General features: G+C 26.9%; 1 protein-coding gene across 2 annotated transcripts in view; it reads right to left on the bottom strand.

Moving 5' to 3' along the window:
• The window catches only part of LOC107443131 (RUN and FYVE domain-containing protein 2), a 75,675-nt gene that overhangs the window by 13,082 nt on the left and 37,816 nt on the right, over positions 1 to 24,777 (bottom strand). For both annotated transcript variants that reach the window (XM_087161484.1, XM_043055068.3), the window contains 11 exons: positions 22,740 to 22,910; positions 21,045 to 21,162; positions 19,955 to 20,059; positions 18,887 to 19,010; positions 17,710 to 17,774; positions 15,895 to 15,966; positions 13,830 to 14,001; positions 12,086 to 12,202; positions 9,455 to 9,622; positions 8,567 to 8,664; positions 408 to 494 (listed from right to left, as the gene is read on the bottom strand). In XM_087161484.1, the coding sequence (XP_087017610.1) occupies positions 408 to 494; positions 8,567 to 8,664; positions 9,455 to 9,622; positions 12,086 to 12,202; positions 13,830 to 14,001; positions 15,895 to 15,966; positions 17,710 to 17,774; positions 18,887 to 19,010; positions 19,955 to 20,059; positions 21,045 to 21,162; positions 22,740 to 22,910 (1,297 nt within the window). The remainder of the gene's footprint in view (positions 1 to 407; positions 495 to 8,566; positions 8,665 to 9,454; positions 9,623 to 12,085; positions 12,203 to 13,829; positions 14,002 to 15,894; positions 15,967 to 17,709; positions 17,775 to 18,886; positions 19,011 to 19,954; positions 20,060 to 21,044; positions 21,163 to 22,739; positions 22,911 to 24,777) is intronic.

Genomic DNA, 24,777 nt, shown 5'->3' with positions numbered 1-24,777 from the left:
TTCACTGCATATAATGAAAATTTTCTTAAGTAATGATCAGGTTAATGCCTAACAATATTTTTACAAATTCTAAAAAACCAACTATATATTAGAATTGCAGGAATTTTCATTAGAAAAAATAATCTACATTAAGGACTTTGAATAAGACAAATACAAAAATATACTACATAGAACGAAACAAAAATTTAACATTGACTACATGAAACATGAAAATGAATATTATTATATAGGACATTTTGAACTGCTGATTTAAAAATACAAATGCAAGAAAAAAATATGCTATGGCATCACATTAATTTACTGAAAATTAGCCGGAAGTGAGAATATAAAAGAGAATATTGATTTATCATCTTAATTTAGGGAAAAAATTTTTAGAGTTTAAAAGTCAGTTAGTAATTGACACGTACCTCATTTGATCTTTTTCTGCTAGTTGAGCACCGAATTTCCGAACCATTTCTTCATTTTTACTTTTGAGATTCACTAAATCATAACTCCTAAAAATGAGAAGAAAAAAAATCACATAAAATGTTTTTGATAAATCACAAGAAAAAAAGAAACCTAAAGAAAAACTCAAAATTATAAAACATAATCTTACTCAAATGTTTTAAATCCAGTGAATATATATATAAAACATTAAATTGCTCAAATTATTAATTCTACAGCTAGAAAAATTGATGAACTGCAGCTAATATAACATAATTCTGTAAATTCTCAAAAGGTAGAAGTAAACAAAGTGGAGATTACAGAATTTTAGGGGTATAATAAGTATAACAATAACATGAAATGCAGTTAATAACAAATAAGTAAACATTTTACAAATTGTTGTTGATTACAGTTGAAGATTGTTTAGAAGAGTTTAACACTTCCTTACTGTTTAAGACAGCTGAATTATTCACATGCCACTAGACTTGATAAGAAATCTGTAACGATCCAGATAAGCAAGTATAGAATAATAAAGATAAGAATAAAGTCTATGTCAACACCTCGGATAGAGTCAGATTATTAGTACAAAACACCAGGTTAGATATTAATCCCCTTCCCACGCAAACCACTTGCTTCGATATAAATGCCGTCGCAAAACATCAGCTCTGCGGCGGACTTCGAAAAAAAATGGTGCCTTCCGGAGCTTAATCTTGACCGTGAAATCACCACTACCATCAGCAGATTGCGGACGGGACACATGAGGGGTATGATGATCATGCCCGACGGCTCTAGAACCTATGCAGATTTTTGGCACTGCCCGGGTGCTCAGCTGGATCCGAGGCATCTGTTCAACTGTGTCTCAGTTTCCTTGACCCTCTTCAACATCGACCTCAACTGCTGACATTACACCCTTTATTCCGAAAAAGTCGGAGATGTGGCCAGGGCTGTGCTCCATACCTTTGGTCCAATTTGACTTGCACTTTTCTGCACTTGTCAAACGACAACACCAACACCAGGTTAGAACATGTCATTTCAATTTTGGTATTCCTTTCAGGTTTAAAACAGGTGATTTCAATGTTGATATTCAATTCGAGTTTGAAACAGATGATTTCATTGTTGAAATTCAATTCTGATGATTTCAGTGGTGAGATTCAATAAACCAAATGTCTCAAAAAGTGAAATAGAGGTTAAAATTTGTTAGTCCCAAAGCCATATTTCTAATCCTAACAGAATTTGAATTTTTCCTATCTATGTAACACAAATGCAGGTTAGTTTCAACCTTAAAAGAGTAAGGGAATACCACAGAGGAGAATAATTTTTTTAAAAAAAAGTTCTATTGTCTTCTGAATTAGATTTTAAACTTAATTTTGGAACAACTCTATTTGTCAGTGATTTATGACTACAAGTCACATCTAAGAATACCTGAATTCGTCATATTTATTTATATAGAAATTCTTTTTAAGAAAGAATTATTAAAAAATGAAATCATTACAACAATAGAAGGTTAGTCATCTGGTGTCCAGAAAGAATTAGGAGAAAAAGCCTCAATTGTAAATGAAATTTTATAATTACAGTTTTTATACAAGGCTTAAAAACAGAATGTTTGAGAACTAAACACATGAGGGATGCAAGTTACAAAATAAGAAAAGAATACTTTCAATTCAGAAAATTATTTTCCGTTTTGAAGCTTTAGCATTTTTAGAATAAGGATACAATGTAATTTCAATAATTATTTTACTTTAGAACTTTAATTTTCGGCAATTTTTAATTTTAGTACTTTTTTAAATACGTTTGTATTTTTATTAAACTTGTGATTACCATGATGTATTTTAATTATGTATCACAAAATAGAGCAATAATAATTTTCTATTTTGTTTTAAAGAACATTTTAATTTATCAAAACAATTGATCTAACATAGCATTGACATGGATGAAAATAGATGAGGAAAAATAATAATAACTTAACTAATTAAAATGTTAGTGTTTTTAAACATTATTTTTATAACTTAAAAGTAATATCCAACTCTACAAATCCTTACAGCCATTATTGCCTTTATTTTTTTTAAATTCTCCATCAGCAGCTTAATGTTTTATGATTAATTATAATTATGGTAAATTTATCAATCATATCATCATAATAAATAAATTTTTAATCTTTTAATACTTCATTTTATACTATCTAAAGTTAAGTTTTAAATTTTTTTGCAACACCAATGATTAAAAGGAATCCATCATCCATAAATTTTTATATTGATATACATTAATATTAAAATTTATTATATGTTTTTCAAAGATATGTTTTATGAAATATTGTTATTGTGTTCAATTCATTTTCTTATCATAATGCTGAGCATCAGTCAGAGAAATTTTTTTAATATTTGCAAAAAGTTTTCTTTTAAAAACAATTGTTGAGAAATTGCAGCTTCTTTTGTAAAAATACAGTTCTAAAATTGAAAACAGCTATAAAAATAAAATTCTAGAGCACCATATATTTTTTTCTGTATAATTTGAAATTGAAAAATGGGTTCTGTTGCTGATTAAATAAAGTAATAAAAGAAAAATTTTTCTGATATGTTGAGGATTTTAAATAAAATTTAGCAAGTCTCATCTTTCATGGTAGTTGAAACTGATTGAGAAAATAATAATTGAAAGTTTATGATAGAGAATAAAAATAATATAATAATTTCCTTTCCCAAATAATTTTTTGTTTTGTTTTTTGTATAAACTAGCCATTTACTTGTATCACATGAAGAGGATAAGTATTCCCCAAAACCTTTCCTAATTTGTCAAGCCATAATCCAACTTTAACTTATGATCCCTATACCACTAAAAATATTTTATGTTAGCTTTGTGATCAATGCAAGCTGGAAGCAACATAAAAAAATATCCATCACCCAGAGTGTAATTTTTGATACACTGGCTGTTATTTAGGAGGTGCAAGAACCTAATTATCAGATCATTAAAATATAATTTGTAAAAACATGTTGAATAAATATATATCTAAAAGTAAGTTAAAAGATTGAGAATTATTTCCCTTGTCAGAAAAAAGTTATACATTATCTCTTGATTATTACTATTTTGGGAGACCAATTGGATTCCTCAGACATTCATATTTGTCTTTAGTTTTTGTTGTATAACTTTCTATGTCTAAAATAACTATGAAATATTAATGAGATTTCATATAAAAATCTTAAAATTCAAGCATACAAACCAGTAAGGAAAACGTATTTTCAATTAAGAGTTTTTAAAAAAGATATATTACCTTACAGCTAAAAAAAGTATTTTTGTTGTTTTAATAACTGAATTACTTCTAAAAAATCAAACTGATCGTTGTAATAGAATGATTAAAGAGTGAAAAATTCTTTTACTTGCTAATTTCTTAAGAAAGAAAAAAAAAACTTTGTAAAAAAAATTCCTCGTAATAAAATCTTGGTAAAATATTTTTAGAAAGTTTAGATATTTAGAAAGTTTAGATATTTTGTTAGAGATATTTTAAAAGAAAATTTAAAATTATTTGTAAGATAAATGTTAGTAAATGAAAAGTTAATTAAAAGTGAGAATATAGCACACAGGTGAAATATAATTCAAGCAAAGTAGAAAAGTTCAAATTAATGAGAAAACAAGATTTTATTACAAGCAAATTTTTTTACATCGTAAAATTCATGTTACAAATACAAAATTATCATTACAGGAGCAACAGCAGAATTTACAGTTTTATAATACAGTCTCTACAAAATGTGATTTCATTTTAAGAAAAATATCTTTTACTTAATAGTTGTTTTACAAAAAATAATGACAGTAATTTAATTAAAGAGACAAGGAATATGTGCTTTGAGTGAGAATTTGAAGGAAGTGTTATACAATAACACATATATCACATCATCCATGTAAGAGTTAACATCAATAAACAATAAAATCAATGTTTTTAATAAAAATAAATGTTAAAATAAATAAGATCTGTGATGGTAGCCAATAATAATGTGTCAACATGTTTTCATTGAGAGAGTTAATAGAGTTCTAAGAATTCTTAAAGATCATCGTCAAAAGATATCAGAAATTAAGATCTCTGTGTGTATATGCTAATAAGGAACATTTTATCTGTGGCTTAATGCAAAAACAACCGTCCTTATTTGGTAAAATACGTAATTGGCTAAAAAGAGCAATCAAATTTCAAATTTAAAATAGAAAAAAAAAATGTTTAGAGAATCTAAATTAGTGAATTAATAAGGTGTTAAAGACAAAACAGCAATATTTTTTTTCATGAATTCTTAAAATTTCGTTTTTAACCTTTTTAAATTTTGACTCTGGGTCTCTTTAAACTAAGTTATGGAGACATAAAATCAAATAAATAATTTGGTGTCTTAAAGAATTTCATTCTTGAATGGTAAAAAACAAATCTTACTCAATACAAATCATTTAATTTATGAAAAAAACTCATCTAAATAATAATAAACAAGTTAAATATTTCTTCATTGAGAAAACATTGTAAGGACACAAATAAACCATATAATTTTTAAAAGCTTTGCTGATTAATACTGCAATGAAATTAAACGCTATTTATGGTGAATGAAAATAGCAATGCAAGCTTGATATTTTAAATTAATGAGACATATATGGTCAAATATTTATAATTGGTTTCCTATGGAGATTGATTGGAAAAAAAAAACATTGGATTTTTCAATTTAACATTTTTTTACGTTGTAACTAACAGATGCATGCATCTTACGATCATTTAAAAAGCATAATTGCTGCTTTACGGCTGAAAAAATGACAGATTTTATTAAAGAAAAGGTACATTTATTAAAAAACTTAACTTAAAAAATAATTACAATTTTAGATTCTCAATACATTTAACTAAAGTTAAATTTTTTCGAGGTTTTGAAAAAATATAATAATAATAAATACAATTTAAATAGGTAGACATTTTCTTTATCATTTAAAATACTTTGGGTGAGTGTATTAAATTTTAAACAATAAAAAGTTACCAAAATTGTGTATATAATTTCGAAAAAAAGGGAACACTCGGTTTATTGACTACAGAGTAATCTATAAAAGAATTAAATATAAATATCACAAATTAAATATGAAAACCAAAGCAAACAAATATATTTATTTACCATGCAAATAAATATCTGATATTAATATTTTAATCAAAGAATTTTTTTGAGCAAAGTTTATGAAATATCTATTCATATAATTTAACAAATATAGTACTTTGAGTGCAGAAAAAGCCTTCTTTATAGAAGAGAATATACAAGGCACTGAAAATAATTTTATTTTAATCAAGCGAAAAAAGAAAAAAGTCAAATTGTGATTATAGTTTAGAAACCTATCCTTTTTTACCATTTAACTTCCATAAGTTAGTACATTCAGTTATTGAAGTTGAGTTAAGTCGACAAAGATAGTAGTCAGTTTCCACTGATTATTTCACAGGATTGAAATATATTCATTATAAATCATTAACCTATCATTTAAAAAGCTGGGCTTCAAAATTTTTTAAATATTTAGTAAAAATGCAATCGAAAGAAGACTATTTAAAAAAATAATAATCTTGCTTAGTGACCAAATAAAGTATGCTTCTTTCTAATAAAAATTTACATTATAAAATGTTAATATTAAACAATGAAAAATGATAATTGAATTATTTAAATAAAGTGATTGATTTAATGATTTCAGTTCAATACAATAAGTAGTTACAGGTAAACTAAGGGGATTAAATGTAATTTGTTTAACATTTCTTAGCAATTCAATGCGAATTTGTAACCAATATACATATAATATAAAAATTTAAAAATTGTAACTAGATAAAAATAGAATAGCATTGTAAAATAAAACAAGTATTAAATGCAAGCTGATCAATTCAGTAAATGGTTAACAATAAACAAAAATAAAGGAATAAAAAAAATTCTAATAGTTTGTGTTACAGAATTTACAAATTTATAAAAAAATTTTCATTATATCCATGTGTCATTCCCTGAAGGAACAACAAGGATTTAAAGAAATTATTAAATTTTTTGTGATCTCTTCATTCTTTTAAAAATAAATAAAATATTTTGGTCTGCCTTTTTTAAAAGCTATCTTTTTCTTTAAAAAAATGATAAATTCTTTTATAAAAACTTTTCAAAAATCTTGTCAGAAAGACATTCTTTTGCTCGATTGCTTAAAATGTATGAATTTTTAAGGGTGTTTAAATAGAAGATGCAAATTTCCTTAAAAGTTGATAGAACATATTCAAATAAACATTTTGTAAATAGGAGTGCATGGTTCAAAATAAATATGAAATTTTAAAACAGTAATTACTCCCCTTTTTCCAGTAAGCAAACACTCAAATGGTGGAAAATAAATTTTTCTTAATGTTATTTAAATTTCAGTAATCAAGACTTTTAATCAGCTCTTAAGATAATATTGATTTATTGGGATAAATTCGTAGTAGAAGGTAATATTACATAATTTAAAACAAGATTGTCAAACTTAAAAGTGCTGTAAACTTTTTTTTTAAAAGTTAGTAAAAAAAAAAAATATTAAATTTTTTTAAAAATAAAATAAAATGTTTACAGAGGTATTAAAATCAATCAAGGTTGGATTTCATACATTAATTAGATCAATAAAAACAGGGCAAAAAAAACCCCACACACACAAAAAAAACCTTCCATGGAACGCCGCGAATTGGATAAAAACATTTTAAGAACTACCGCTGCACATGATATTGGATTAGGAAGATTTTTGTAAAAATTTATTATTCACAAAAATTTGACAAATTAATAATAATTAATAATCATTATAGAACTTTTTAGCTGGCTTTAAATGCTTAGTTTACGCAGACATTTATGTTTTATAACGAAACAGAAACCCGCAAAAATGGCAGAAAATTTCTTCTTTCAAGGCACTGCAGCCTGTCCCAAGTTTGCAGAGAATTGGGTAAAATAATATATATTTCGTAGAAAAAAAAGAGAGGCAATAATAGATCAAAAGAGTAGGAAGACTTGTACAGTAAAAAGTAAGTTTTAGAAATGCCAAAAATGCTATTTTAAGAATAAAAAGTACTATCAAGCACACAATTAGAACAAAATTAAAAAAAAAAAAAAAACTTTTTCAAATGAAAATGTTTTACTGTGCTTATTACAATGTTGTACTAATAACTGAATAAATTCTAGTTATAAACTATTCAATGAAATTAGCTGAAACATAGTTTTAAAATATAATAGTTTTGGTTATATAATTAATAAATTTACCAGGTGTCAAATATTTGTTCTTTTTTAGTCAGCATAGTTCTAGTTGATTAAAAAATATCTAATAACTTATTACACTGATCTAATTACCTACTTCATAAAAAATTATAATCTGTAGGCTCATCAAGTATGCTTACGTATTTAATTATCATTTAAATGCCAAACGGTGTAAATCTATATTAGTCTTTTAGTGTAAAGTTATATTTCTAAAGCAAACTCTTCTAAAATTGTTATTCAGAGATTCAAGATAATTCACATAATTTAGTTGCAGTTACATTCCTTCTTAATACTTTAAAAACAAAAGAGCCATTTTGGAAAAGAAATATTGTTTTGCATCCAGCGGATGGATGAGTGAAGTCATTTGTTTTAACGCAACTTCAAAAAAAAAATTAATAATAATAATAATAAATAAATAATAAAAATAAATAACAGGTGAGGTATAAACTTAATATTCTAACAATCTTTTTAAGTCAATCGGATATTTTTATTTCCCAAACTTCAGTAAGTTTTCAAAATCTTGATTCCCATGTTCAAATTTTCAAAAATTATTGTTATTTATCTACGTTTAGGTACACATAAAAAGGAGAGGAGTGGGTACCTTCTGCAAGTACCCAATTTATTTCTCATTATTCAAAAAAAGAAGAAGAAAAAGAATAGTAATTACAATATGTTCTATCATTTTTAGAAGTTTGCAATTTAATAAGTATTGTAACACCCAGTATAAAAATATTGATGTTGGCATCAAGTAAAATTAACCTACAGTAAAAACAATAGAAATAAATAGAGAATAAACATAGATGTCAAACAGAAAAGCAGTTTATGTTGCAATAAAGACAGATTTTTCACTTTGTCATAATAACGACTTTTGAGGCTCAGTCACAAAACTAGACTGAGCCCGAGATAAAACTTCGTACTTATCTTCCAGCTCATGAAGAGTTCTGTTAAGTTCCACAATTTTTGATTCAAGCTCGTTTGTAAAGGTAGTTTTGGCTTTAAGTTCTTTTTCAGACTCCTGAAAAATAAAATAATATATTTTTAAAACACATTTATTTTAACACAAGAAAAAAAAACACAAATTAATAAGCATAAATCACTAGTTTTATTAACACCTTTAAGTATTAAGTTTAATTTCCCTCAAAAATGGGATTCAGGATATTTTTAAATAGATTCAAACACTAAAAATTATTACTTTAAACATAGTTAGTGAATATGTATCAAAAGTTGAATATTCTAGAACTAAATTTTTAGGTCAAATATTTTTATTAACTAGAAGAATTCAAGCACTTAAAATTTCAAGAATTTAGAATGTCAATCAATCCAAAACTTTCAAAAAAACTTTCAAAACTTTCAACTTTTTTTTCTATTAGCAATTACTTTTTATCAAATTCATTTGGGTTCCATTCCATTTACGTGGGGCAAAAAAAAAAAATCCAAAACAATTATTGATACCAGTAATGCATAACAAATTAAATAATAAGCAATTTTTACCTAGAGTATAATAACCACAAAACTAGTAGTACCTATCAGTATAAGTAATACAATCACTGGCTTCAATAACAGATTAGTGATTATTTTACAGTCAGCAGAAATTTAAGAGTATCCTTATTTTTGCATTTTATTTATTTTTTTTAAAAAAGCATTTTTGTTTAATTAAAAATAATACTTTAAAATTTTATTTTTACAGTCAAATCCTTTTGAAAACAAAAATATAATAAAATTCAATGAGCAATTGTTACAATAAATCGATATATAAGAACAAATGCAAGATTTTTAAAATGAATGAAACACATTAATGTAGTTACCTGCAGTTTAGTGTACAACTGAAGGTTTATCGCTTTGATGTCTTCCAGCTGCCTTCGCATGGACAATATTGTGTCCTGTTTCTCATGGATATCCTTCTCCAAGAGCTTCATAGCAACCTCCGCTTCATCCCTCAAAGTTCTTTGGAGTTCACATTCCACCTCCAATTCCTGTAGAGAATTGAGCATTGGATCATTCCAAGTTAAACCCTGAAAATAGGTAGATCTTTACCTCATAACCAGAGGCATTAAGACTTTAAAAAACCAAAGTGTGCACAAAGAGTAAAAGAAAAACACCATGCTTAAAGCTACCTTTTTTAAAAACTAATTTTTTTCCTCAAAAATAATAACTGAAATAATAAGTGAGAGAGATCAAGCTAAAAAATAAGGCATTTCACCACTACAGTGCAATATGAATTGAAAATTCTAATAAAAGAAGTATCATTTGGACACCATAAAGAAACATCTTCTCAAGTATCAGAGATGTAATGTAGGAGGTACACAGTGGAACATCTGTTGCAGAATTTTTTCGAGCTATCTGCGCCAAAACTCTCTAGCACTAATATCTATCTGCAAGATACTTTTAATAATAACAAACATATATGTTACTAATGTAAAATAACAAAAGCACTGTGCTTACAAAGAAACTATTTTTTTTTTTAATTGAACATGTAATAATTCTTTACTTTAATGTTACAGGTGATATTCTTGCATTTTGATGGGGTGGGGGGTGTAATTCACAAAAATTATTTCCTTCTTCCCATTTTGTAAATAATCATTCTCGATAAAAATAATTCATGCGAATTGGACTCCTCAAAAAGGGGTTATTCAAATGCATAATAAATAATTGTGACATCAAATAATAAATTTTGGATTTAAAAACTATTGAAAAATCAATAGATGCCAAAAATTAGATAGAATCCTTGCCTTAAAAAGTAAATACTCAAAAGCACGATTCGAATTTTCTATACTGTTTGAAATACGTCGAGATATTTAAAAACCCTGTGAAAATCAATATCAATAACTGCCGAAAATACAATCGGAACATTACATTGTTTACGATACTATCTGCGCAAAATCATTTAGATAATCACAAAAGTGATTATCTAAATGCATAGTTCAAATATTATGTGTAAATTTCTGTAGAAAATAAAACTAAATTCTTTTTTATTTTACAAAAGAAAAATCTTTCTGCAAGTACTCTGTAACTTACCGTGTTGCTGCGATTCTGTCACAGGGAGTGGAACAACATACCTCCACTGCTTTTATGAAAAAAGCTATTTCTTATTATTTGTGGTTTTTTATAATTTTGTGAATTTAAAGTACTGCAATTTTTTTATTTTATTTACGATGGATAAAAAGTGAAAACATAGTGGGAGTTTTAGTTTTTTGCTGCTTCAAGTAAGTACATTTGGCCAGAATTACCAAAGCTATTCATCAAGAATCCACACCTTTTCCATTCGAGACTATGATATTAACATTATAAAATCATTTAACAAGTCCCACACAAATGTTTTTTTAATTAATTATTAAGAATTAATTAAAATTAAATTGGTAAACCTAACATTGAAGTGGCTATAATGTAGAAAATTTTAAATCAAAATGCAGTAAGAACAAAAGTTTTAATAACATGTCCACAAATTATATTCAAAAAGTTGTAACTTTTAGCATTCTTCTTCACATAAATTTTTTACTACAACACTGTACAAACATAGAATGAATATCTGTATAGGAGACTAATAAAGATGTTTCATTATAGTATCAAAATGATCATATATCTATTTATGTGACATTTTTCGAATTGTTTTAGCTTTAATCATATATAAAAAAAAATCTGTAAATTAATTAAAACAATTGAACTGTGGAAAACAACAATATCATTTAGTGTGAATAGTAAAAGAACAGTGTTTACTCTGTATAATATTTTTTATTGTTTATAAATATTGAGAAATTTCATTCATTTACTAATCAACTTCTCAAATTTTTATTATTCATGGAAAAATGGAGTACTATGAGTACGAACCTATCACACAATGTGTAATAATAGACCTAAAATGCGAATTAATTAATCAAATAATTTTTTGATTTTGAGAATGAACCATTTTAAATAAGCTACTACAAAAATTAGTGTAAAATTATTATTTTTTAAATAAAATTTTAATACTAAAATCAATTTTAAAAATTTTGAAAAAAAAAAAGAAAACCTGAAAAATTATACTTAAGCAATAACAAACGAGTGCAAAAACAATAATAAAAAAAAGCTTAAAAGAAATGAAAAGTGAAAACATCATATATAATATAAAAGATAACAACAAAGGATAATAATAAAAAAAATTTGTTAGAAAGATCAAAGAAAAATTGTCTCAAAACATTTTATACTAAACAAGCAAAGCAGGCCGAAATTTTAAAACAATAATAAAAGAAAAATAAGCAACAAGAGCTAAATTAAAACATTGTATGCAGTACAAAAGGATTGTCTTAAAGCACTTTGTAGAAAACATAAAAGAACAAAATGGTTCAAAATTTGTTAATAATAATGAAAAAAAGAAAAATATATAAAAATGCTTAATTTAAATATTATAAGCATAATAAGCAAACATAGAACGAAACACATATGATCAAAATCCAACTTGCCTTTTTCTTTGCGATTTCTGATTGTAACTGATTCCTGATATCAGTATACATGGAATCAAGGCCTAACTGTGTAGTCTGGTATGTTTCTCGTTCAGCATTCATGTCAGCTCTCACTTCCTGATCAAAATAAATATAAATATTAAAAATAAAAATAAAATTATGAAAGAGGATGAATATTTTTTTTTAAAACAAGGCCAGTATAATGCTTTATTTTTTGATTTTAGAAGAACGACATATTTTATCTGTTACTTTAGTGAAACATACTTTCTATACAAAATACAAAAATTGTGAATGCCGTAGGCTTCAGACTACCTGATCTAACATGGGGGAAAGGTAAGCATGATTAACAAATAGCCGAAAAGGTGGAAGTTTAACTTCCTCCCTCATGCAATTAAAAAACATGTTACACATTTTAAGAAAGATGATTAATAAAGCTTAATAATAAATTGCACAAATGTAGTAATAGTAGAAGTTCTACTGGTAAAAGAATGGGAAACATCCTAAGAATGAAACAAAGACATGCCTTTACAATTTTGATTTGCTGTGGAGGACAGGGCACCCCTGTCTTGTCAGCCTGACGCCCTGTCCACCACTTTACAATAGAATAACTTACTGAGGACTGATACTGCACAATCTTAGTCCCTAGGCTGATCAATGTTGTCACTTACACAGACAACTACTGATGCCAATGATGTTTGACTTTCGTGATTGACTGGGTACTATGTCTTAACAATCAGTCCATTGTGGGACAATTACACGAATTTAAAACTCTATGAGCTAAAAAAGTACAAATGTACATATGACCTATTTAGCAGTCCTCATTTTTGCTTCTCCAACTACCACAACAAATTTTACAAACTACCAATTCCAATAATCTTAATTTTTTTATCGGGATAATCGGGTTCCTACTGTAATAATAAAAAGAGAATATATATATAAAAAAATATCAATTAAAATTTTGTTATAGGTTGAGATATAACATAAAAATTAATAGCCCATTACTATACATAAAATCTTTTTTTCTTCTCTTTCAAAAAAACGTTTTTATTATAATTAGGGTTCCACCATTTTTAAATTTAATTGTTGATATTTCTAATTTACATGTTGCGCTGTGCTTTGCATTCATGTACTGAAACTACAATTGTTCATCAATAAGATATTGTCTTTTAAAATTGAATTTATTTAGAATTTTATAAAATTGATTTATAATTTAATATTTGTTAGTTCTAACATTCTCAGTTTTCTTTCTTTATTTATTTATTTGGTCTAAGCATTTTAACATATATGATGAATCTGCTTACTAATATTATTTCAGCTTTTTTTTTTTTCATTTACTTGTATTTCATTTACTTGTAGAGTATTTATATCTCTTTTCCATTTATTTGTATTTGTATCTTTTTTTATATATTTAATTTGTATATACAAAACATTTATTATTTTCAAAGATTTTATTATTTGTAAAGTCCCAAATACATCATCTTTTCAGCAGTAGACAAGGTGTGAAGCAGCTTCATCACCAGTCTAAAATTTAAAAAAAAAAACTCCACAGTCCTGAATTATAATGATAGTTCTGACCCTTGACATATGCAATCTGTTTTTGAGAAGGATTAAACTCAGTAAATAACTTATTTATATTATAAGTTTAAAAGCAAAGAAATATTAAAAACTATAAAAAACAGGTTAAAAAATTATTTAAATTATAAAGTAAAGGCTCAAATTAATTATGAAAAGTGAGTTTAATTACGTCCAGTCTTTTTTTGTTTTCGTTGCTCAGTCGATCACATAACTTTCTCAGTTGGGCATTTTCATCTTGAAGAGTAATGATTTGATTCTTGGATATGGCCAAATCTTCTTTCATCAAGGCATTTGTAGTCTGAAGCTGTTCCACTTTCTGTTGCAAGTCTGTCACGGTTGCACTGAAATAACAAATACATAAAAATCATTGAATGAGTTGCATGACTCACAAGCGATAAATGCTATTCAAGCTATTTATCTGTACATTTGTCACAAACTTTAAAGCAATTATAAATTAATAAAGAGGCTGACCCAGAAATATTGAGAAAAAAATAGGAGTTTATAAACAACATTTAGCAATTTTTTAAATAAAGTCGACACTCAATATAATTACCCTCCTGGTTCAAACAAAAACAGAGGTTATAATGTGAGGTTGCTAAATCGTGACTATTTAAAATTAGTGCAAATATATAACTATATTTAATAAATACTGGATTTATTTTGGTATAATTATGCTACATTTCAAAAAAAGAATTACAAAACTCATTAATATGTGTTTTTTATGCCAATAAAGTAAAAGTAGTATTTAATATAGTACATTAAAGGTCAAAAATATATTTAAATTTTTTGAATGACATCTATTAATATTATACAGGAATTTAAGAAAGTCGTTCAGTGTTTTTTCTAGATTTTGAAATTTCGCTTCATGAAATCGATGTCATGAAGTTATAACACTTAGTTCTTCAGTCTTTAAAATTACATAACGATTTTTAATTTTTGTAACGAAGTGCTTCTCAGAACCTTGAACAATTTAGAAGTTAGTAATTTTGATGTTATTCCACTTCACTTAAAACTAAACATACAGTGTTACACTGGTTAGGAGCAGGAGTTTTTACTAAATAACATACGCCCAGAGAACAAGCAAAACTAAAATAAAAAAGAATGAGAATAATATCACTACAAAATAAACCATCTACTAAATAAACCACCTCTTACAACACTTCACAAAGAGAGTGAATACAATTTGCAGACAAGAAAAATATGATTGATGAAAATAGGCAGATGAATGAAAATAGAATAGATAATGAATACATATTGAAAATTAATTTTGAAATGTTATGGATTGCATAGGAAAGTTTGATTTTTTAAATAAGGCAGTAATATACACTTCAAATTCTGAATAATAGTAAGTAATCCATATTGCACACTTCCTTTCATCAAAGATTTAGCTTAGGACATCATATGTTTAGAATAAGGGGTCCTATCATTTACTCCTCCTACAAGAAAATTGTTTCATGTTCATTAAGCAGTAACTGAGTAGTAAGAAGATAGTGGTTTGTACAGTTTTTCAAAAACTTTTTTGATCAATTGTGGAAAAATGTAAGCTTTTAAATTGTAAAAATGCCTAATACTTCTGTTTGGAGTGATTATATAAAGTGAAAAAATTATATAAATTGAAAATGATTCCGTTCAAACAAAGAGTAATAAATGTTATTGATTTAATTTGAAATCAGTTACAGAACAGAATACAAAAACTAGATGCAATTTAACTAAAAAATTAGAAATTAATTAACTGATTATTTAAATTTATTAATAAGTAATTTATATTTAACAATGAATAATTAATCTGTGAAATGACTACTTTGCCTTGTTAGTGAATTATTTGCAAGACATTAAATGCAACAAAAAATTCAATTTTATTTTGCAAATTTTTTCCGTTTAGCTTTTCTACAAAATATTCTGATTTTTACCTATATCTAAAACTTTCTCTGTAGACTAAAAAATAATAATAATAATAATAATATAATAAAATAAAAATAAAGGAAATATCTTTAAGGGTGTCGACTTGCATCGGAAGTATGCTAAATGAATTAAAAATGCAATGAAACTAAAAAAAATATATAAAGAAAATGGGATAAAATAGAGCTTTTCACTAATTATGCAGAAGAAACAATTTGTGCACAGATATATAGCTAAAGAAATATAACAGGGGCCGAAAATGGTAAGGAAATAAATTTAAAGTTAAATCAAGATTTAAAATGCATTTAGAAAAGAAATAAAATAAAAGTACTTGCTTTAGATGCCGATTTAGTTCTTCAATATAATTTTTCTGGTCCAATACTGCTGTGAAATTGCTAGTATCTACCCTGGAAAGAATAATTTATGGTAGTTCGCATGTGAAATTATAATAACAATTGTAAATTTAGCATTAGAAGAGAATTTTTATTTTTTAATATTAGTTGCTTCCATGCAAAGTGGAAATATTTAGCAAAAAGTTGAAAAATTTTGAAATTAAAGGGATGTGTATACTCTAGGATACAACATACATAACACCTTGAAGTTTAAATACACTATAGTATTATCAAAAATGTGATAGAAATGATAGCATAAAGTCCAGTTAAAGTATGGCAAGACAAAACCTTACACAGAGATATATATTGTAGGGCAGAATATTTGTATGGACAAAATACCGATATTTTATAAAAATTGGGTTTATTGACTGATTTCATACATGCAAGATTTTTATACTATCTAATAATCTAATATCTACAAATAAATCTCAGAGCGGATAATTTTAATTTTTTTATAACTGTCGTTGAACAGCTGACCAAAGAAATTTGCCTCCGTGGAGGACATTTTGATGGAACTAACCTGCATTTGCATTACATGGAGAGGAGGATCATAAGAACCTCCCACGGTTAGCCTTACAGCAAGGGGACTCTAATCCAGGATCCATCTACCACTCAGGATATTTCACGTCAGCACTGTGGTCGGTGCAAGCTGGATGCGGAGTTCGTACAGACTGGGGTATGAACTCCGTTCACCTCATTGGAAAGCGAACGCTCTATCCCCTGAGTCATCACAGTTCAAAGCGGATAATTTTGAGTTACAGGTAAAATACTATTTAACTTATTTTAGTATTTTGCATAAAATCTGTTCCAGGATGCTGATGCTCCTTTTAAAAAACGAAATTTAACACAGAGACATATTGTAGAACTGAATATTTAAATGGGAAAATACCGATATTTTCATAATATGTGTTTGCTGATGCATGTTGTACACACACGAATTAGCTTCAGAATTAAACTGCACGTAAGCCTCAAAACAGATACTCAGGAGATAAATTGTAAATGAAAACCGATATAGTAATATTGGGATGCATGGAATATAATCAATTTAAAAAAGTTGTGAAAAAGAAAATTAAACAAACTTTAGAATTTAAATTAGGAAGAAACTGGACTCAAGTTAAGTTTGGGACAACTTTAAGCTCATTAATAACTTCTTAAAAATATTGCCCCATTTGTTACATGTGTAAATTATATTTTAAAACACAGTAAAAAATGTTTACATTATGTTTTACTACTAAAACTTATATATTTATTGTTAACATTATTATTAAACATTTTCAATACAAAAATATGCAATTTTCTAACATCAACCGAATTACTTGTTTAATGAGGATATTTTACTATAATATAAAAATTGAATGATGAAAGTTGAAAATTTAAACTTTTCTGCTAATTCTTCTGCTAATTTAATAAACATTCAATAGTCATTTTAGAACAACTTAGAAAAAAACAATATCTAAATATTAAAAATTGGCACACATGAGCATATTCCTCATAAACAAAGAAGGAATAGCAAAGCTTTTCTGTCATATTATTAGATAATTTAAATTTTTTTTCACCTACTACAAGATTTATCTACTTCTATTACTATCAGGATTTGGTTTATTAGTGAAAATTAAAGGTTTCAAAAGGGAAATATGTCCAGTAATTTTGCAACATTATATTTTAAAAATTATACTTATGCAAATGTGAAATTTCTATTAAAAACAATAGAAATAATATTTTTACAATTAAAACGTAAATGAGTTTAAGAGCAGTTACCCTTCAAGTGGCTGTACCTCTCCATTGGATTCTCTCAAATATAGACTAAAATCTATAACACCTTGCTAAAAAACAAAATTCAAAATTTAAAAATAAACAAAGTTAAATAACAAAATTAAAAAAGATGTGGGAGCAAAGAGTGTCAAATATCACATTGGAGTAAAGGAATTTTTTATATAATGAAGCATATCTTACCACTTTAGTTTTTTGAGATTAAAGGCACATTTACTTTTAAGTAATATCCACCGTAATATTTATATGATTAATGACATAAAGAAAAATTAAGAGCATATCACATTAAATGGTAAGAATATTTATACCCATACAAAAATGTTGGATCCACTTTTGAGACAAGAATTAAGGAAGCGAGAGGGTTTGAATTTCTTAATATGTTTCTTTGATTTCTGCCATACAACTAATCAGTTGAATATAAAAAATCCCTTTTTCTATACTTTAAATTCTTCTTTGAAAGATTATTAACTATAACGCACCAGAAGTTAAAGCAAAATATTAAATTTTGTGGCCATATTCTGATGCAAACATTGACTTTAGTTCTCATGATATATTTATTAATCACTACATTCACTCTCAAACAATTGAAGTTACAAAGGTGTCAAATTTCATATTTAAAAAATATAATTAAAGATGATCAAATTAGATTTATAGTTAAATGCTATGTCTAGCAAAGCTATTATTATTAGTGATCATTTCATTAGAAAAAATACAAATTTACTAAGATTAACCCAACTTATTTATAGTTCAAATAAAGTAAAAGTATTCCCGCAAAAACCCTCTATGTGGCAGGGTCCACAATATTGAGACTAATGGTATAACTGTGGTAAGAAGTTGAGCATTAAGCACAGACCACCTTTGCTTCTCAGGCACGCCGGCGTCCATCTATCAGAAGTTGTGTGGGCTTCAAGCCGATGGTAAGTACCAAACCCTAATCCTTTGCAATGACAGCTCAGTGCTTTTAACCACTGAACCATATTGGTCGAGTTCAAATGAATCAAGCTAAAAATTATTCTTTTAATTTTGATAAATTATATAAAATAAATAAAAATAATAAAAAAGTAAATTCAAATAAAAAAATTAATATTACTACTAAAATACACTAATATATGCAAGAATTATTTTAATGAACAATTTAGCTTAGAAGTATAAAAAAGAAACAAACCTGATAATCTAAATCTTCTTCTTTCACACATAGATTGCAATCTATAACATTTAAACCAACTAAAAGACCCCCAACGATAATTGCTTCTTCAGACATCATAAGCGCATCCTTTTCATAAAATTCCCTAAAAGGGTAGAAGGAAAACACATCAATTACACAAAAAATCAGACTACATAAATGATTAAAATAAAGTCTTTGATTATATTGACATAATTTTAAATTCAAAATAAGCTAAGAGCATATTTATTCTTTCTTAAAAATTACTTAGTTTATTTGCAGAGCTTGTTTGTTTAAACTTTAAGTAAATTACATAATGCAATAAAAGCTAATAAATAAAAAAATTAGTTTTATGTATAAACTATACAGCTAAAAAAATGTTAGAAATTCTATGTTGTTCAGTTTATATTAGAGGGACATGTAACTTCACTTTTTTTTGTTATGGCAGCATTTAAAACATCTGTTGGTTATAAAAATTGTATAACTTGCAAAACAAATAATTTTTTAGCGTTCAGTTTCCATTGCTTGATGCAAAGATGCTGAAACCACAAGAGAGCTAAAATGTACCTGAGAAATTTATAGCACTTATTCAGTAAAACTTGCTTTTGAACATTTAAACCAAATGGAATATGTTTTATTGCAAGAAAAATATCCTAACTATTTCACATATCCTGAAATATGTGATAAATTTAACTTAAGGTTCGGTGCATAGAAATATTCTAGCACTAAGTCATGTAAGCTGTATGCAATAGAATAAGCCTGTTTGGCAGGCAAAAATTATCAAATTATAGCTTTGAACTATGTCATGATTATTATACAAGACACTACTAGATTAAATAGAATCAAAATTTAAATAAAGTGAAAATAATTGTAACCTTATAATTGGATAATTTCTAATTTTGATGAAAAATCATGTTTAAAGAAACTAAAATTATTGCATAGCAAGCATGGACAGGAAGAAAAGCTCCTTAGTATACATATTGGAATTATTTTATTTACTATATGAACAAAATACTTTTAGATCTAAATTAATACACTTATGAGATAATACACTATTTAAATGCTACTCACCTTAAAATATCATCTTTCCCATCAATTAGTCTTCTAAAATAATCAGACAATTTTTTCTGCATTAATGCTAATCTTAACCAAGCTCTTGCTCTACCTAAATGAGTTCTGCAAAGATAAAGACAACAATTGACAAAGAGTCATAATAAGAACAACAGTAAGAGCAATTTTAAATCATATTTTGGATAGAACCATTTACAGATTTAAAAAATATTAACAAATGGTTTTCCCTTCAGTTAGAACAAAAAAGAATAGAAATATGGGCTTGCTAAAAACTCAAGGGAAGAATAACCAAATTTGTAGCTAGAAGATATATTTAATGATAATTTTTCTCCTACACTGGAAAACTAGCTTTAAATGTGTTAGTTTCATGCTTAAAAACGGCTTTTGCTGCTAATCTGAATATAAAATTAATTGCAAATGCGTGGTTTGCAAGACTTCAGTTATTACATGGTATTTACCACTAAACACTGAAGCACTTCATTTATACATGACCAGTAACATCTTCAATCACTATGAATCTACAACTGGATGAAGATCAAAAGGTCTCAACTTCTCAAAAAACTTTGACACACAAAACTTTTAGTAATAAAAAATAAATTGATGCAGTTTAAGTTAAAATTTGTTTTTCAATCTTGTGGTTCTGTTCAATACATTTCTGTGCCCAATTTATAAACTGCATATATCTATATACATTTATACTGTAAAAAACTGGAACATTATACTACAATAGTAAAGAATATTATCAAAAACTTAGTTTTTATCTTCAAATTTACATTTTTAGTTATTTATTTAGTATAATTTTTATTTTTTAAAGGAGGAATTTTCCATTGATGAAAGCTTAATCAGTTTAAAAATAAGGCACATGTTTTGTACAGTCGAAAAAATGCATTGAAAAATACTTATTAAAAAAAGAACAAAAAAAAAAGAAAAGAGCAAAAATAAAAAATTGTTTTTCTCTACTGAAAAACTTCTTTGGAACTACATAAATTAATATTTTAATGAAATTATAAAGTACAAAAAGATACAGTATATTATTTAGCAAATGAAAATAACATTACAACATCTGATATTAAAAAAGAAAAGTCCATACTTTACAGATGGGAGTTCTCTAACACTAGCAGTGATGTCTGATGCTTCTGGCATATACTTTTCGACTGACTCTAGAACATTCCATAGTTCTTTTTTTGGCCCCAAAAGACCTTTCTTTGCTGCAATCAGAATATCATTATATGTTATTTCATGAAAAACTTCCTATAATTAAAAGAACAGTACTTATGAGTAAAGTTAGTCTATAAGTTTTGTTGTCATTTGGCATACTTACAAAATATCCAAAAGCTGAATTAATACCTTAATTGCAATATATCTTGCATTAGTTCATTTGAGATTAATAATTCTTTAAATTTTTTTTGTTATATTTTACTTTCAGTTACAAGTTTATGTTATAAGAAGTGATGGTACACTGTTTTGCTGGCTTTTGACTTGTTTTTTTTTTTCAGTCCCTAGATTGACCTATTGAAGAGTGTCAATTCTCTGAGGTTACATCCTAAAATTATGAATTGTTTATATTGTGGATTTCATTTCATTTACCCTTTGAGGTACTTGTCGTGACTTGTCACTAGGGGGTGAGGGAAGCTACTACACCAATCTATCTTATCTGCACTTTTCTAATAAACCATCAGCAGTTTATTTCAAGATTACAATTAACTGGATAAATATTATTTTGTTCAGTAAAAGATTTCTGATCATTATTGCCATTTCCTATTTTGACAAAGAATGTTAATAATGATATATTTTTAAATTAACACATTCAGAAATAAACACAGTTGGACTTTGGATGTGACAGCAATCATATTGCAAACAATCGGTTCCACCTTGAAAATATATTCACTATAATTTTTGATTATGGATCATAGGTTTGTAGACAATTTGGTTGCATTTTACACTAGCTGTTAGCAAACTGTGTAAATACTAAGTTCTTGACTACCTCCTGTCCAGAAGCCACAGTTAACAAAAGTCAGAGCAGTGTAGTTTAATGTTTTCTTTTATAACTGGTGATGAACAGATGGCCTAATTCTGAGTTTACAACTATCACTGTTCAACTCCCTAGCTTTGTAATTTTGAACCCAATCCAGAAGTCAAGGGAACTCCCGGATCAAGCTAAGGGACAACTGGCATTTGCTGAGAAAATTTTTATGACCCACATTTGTGTTACCCCCATGAAGCGGAAAATCATGAAAACCTCTCACTGGTAGCAAACGTTAAGAGGATTTCAGACCATGGTTCATCAGCCACTGTGGATATGTTACCACAGTGGAGAGAGCAAGCCAGAACCAGAATTTGTACAACCGACCACCATTGAGATTTGAACATGTGTGACCTCATTGGGAGACAAATGCTCCATCTCCTGAGCCACTGTTTCTCTAGGGCAGTGTGATGATTACTTCCAAAAGTAAGTCAAAATTTACTGGCTGTCAGTAGTTCAGCAGCATAATACAACTATTTTTATGACATTAATGCAAAATTATATTTATTGAAAGCTTATTAATCATTAGCCTATTACTTACGTGTTTTTATATAACAACTTAATGTAAGATACAGTTTTGGACTTATATGAATGTTTAAATTTCAATATACCATGCATTAATTTGTTTATTTTAAATTTTAATGCATTTGAGGAGTTACGGTTAATGTAAAATGCTAGGTTTTAGAGTGATTGTCAGGATATACATGAATAACAACAAATATATTTTAAAAGCAGCATATAGTCAAAATGGAATATACTTACGTTTAAGTCCATGTCTCATGGCATGTTCCATTAGAATGAAGAAATGCTGGAGAGGTACATGATCTGAGTCCAGTTGCCGTCCATACTTCAGGGATGACTCTATCAACTCTTTCACTACAAGTTTGATTACATTCAGGAGATTCGAACGCTCAATAGCAACTGGGTCACGCTCTATAAAAACATGAAAAGTTGTCGATCACTACTTAAACTCACATTAAAATAAAATATACTTTCAAACACTTACATTTGGTTAAGCTTTCGAGAAAATAAAGCATGCCTTGAATCTGTTTTCAAGTAGCCTAAAAATTTGCCTTATCATAAATAAAATGTATTGCTCGTAATTACAAGTTTTATGTTTTTCTTCAAAAGATGACTGTTTTTTGAATCAAGAGATTTTCACTGCTAGAAGGGGTGTACTGCTAGCAGTTTCACTGCTAGAATTTTTTGTAATTACTATCTGTTAGTATCACAAAGAACAGATTTTGTTCTCAGTATTACAAGTATATATACAACTATACAATCAGCCAGAATGAAGATATTTGTTTCAGCCCCTTTTAAGCAAGAAAAGATTAACAAAATATTTTGTACAACAGCACCAAGCCAGTTAAAATAGCTCAGGAAGATATTCTTTATGAAAAACATCACAATTTCAAGGAAAGAAATACGATGTTTTGTGCTGTAATTTAAATGATTTTGGGAATATACTTTTAACGAACCGGTCAGGAAACAATACAAATGAACAATATGATGTAAAAATACCACTTTTGAAAAAAATTGTGACTCACTACTGTAGCTTTCACATAAAAAACTGCATTTAATGAAGAATTGAAATAGTGATAAAAAGATCACAATTTTTCCCCTAACAAATCTATGTTAAGCAATTAAAGATATTGGAATTCTTTAAAATATTTATTACTATCAGTTGGAATCAACTACTATAAATAGGGATATTATAGGGAATAGGATTACTAGGATTTGTCATTGAGCTTTATGTTTTACAGTTAATTGGTAACAACAAGTTAAAGAAGTATTCTGTTTTGTGGTGTAAGATTTGGGGTTAAAATAATTCCTTCATTCTTGGGGAATAAAATTTGAAAATCAACAAAATTTAAAACACAGTTACAGTGATAACAATAAGGATGGATTAACCCCTTTTAAAAATTTAGTATCACTATATGTATCTCATTTTTCCTTATCATTTGAAAGTGCTAATAAATAATTTAAAATAAAAACAAACTTCATTATTTATTAAAAAAAAAAAACTCCTCAAATTTATAATGTACACAATTAATCATAAATATAACCATTAAACTTGATCTTGATTATCCTCAATAGCAGAATGAATCACCTTTCACAGTTTTATTTTTTAGTTTTATGTAGTAATAAATTTGTGATATTAATTAAATGGACTCTCAGTGTTCAATCTACTGTCAATTAAAAATAAATGTTATTAAAAAATTTAAATAACATGTTCATCAATTAAAAATAACTTTTCCTGAGAAAAACAAGATGCTGTAAATATTTTTAAAAGATTAAATCACAAAAGGTTGACTGTTATCACACGACTCAGCTACAATGAAAAATGCAACACAACCTAGAAATCACTTTTCATAGTATTTTTAAAAATGCAATCACAAAAAACATCAAGTATTTGATAAGAGAATGTTAGAAATTTTGCTTATTTATTGACTAATTTTTAAAGTAAAAGCAAAGCTGTAACAGTTGCAACTTTAACTGTCAGGAATCAGGATTGATTATCTAAACCAGGGTGCAAACATAACTTGAATGAAATAACGTTTATACTTGAAAATGCATCAATAAAATCATCAAAATCAGCTATTTAAATCACGATATTAATCACTTCTTTAAAATCTTTGATTCGAATCGACAACGTAAAAAAGCTACGATTAAGTTCATTTGGCAGTGAGCTCACTTTATAAAAACACAGTTTTCATAAAACGAGAAAATAATTTAAAAAAAAAAGTAATAAGCACATATTTTGAACGGATTGCGAATATAAAATGCCTATCTTTTAATT

The sequence above is a fragment of the Parasteatoda tepidariorum genome, chromosome 4, assembly GCF_982258835.1.
Source record: "Parasteatoda tepidariorum strain Cologne lab strain chromosome 4, Ptep-v5.0, whole genome shotgun sequence".
NCBI classification, from domain to species: domain Eukaryota; kingdom Metazoa; phylum Arthropoda; class Arachnida; order Araneae; family Theridiidae; genus Parasteatoda; species Parasteatoda tepidariorum.
This window is presented reverse-complemented; position numbering and strand designations above follow the sequence as displayed.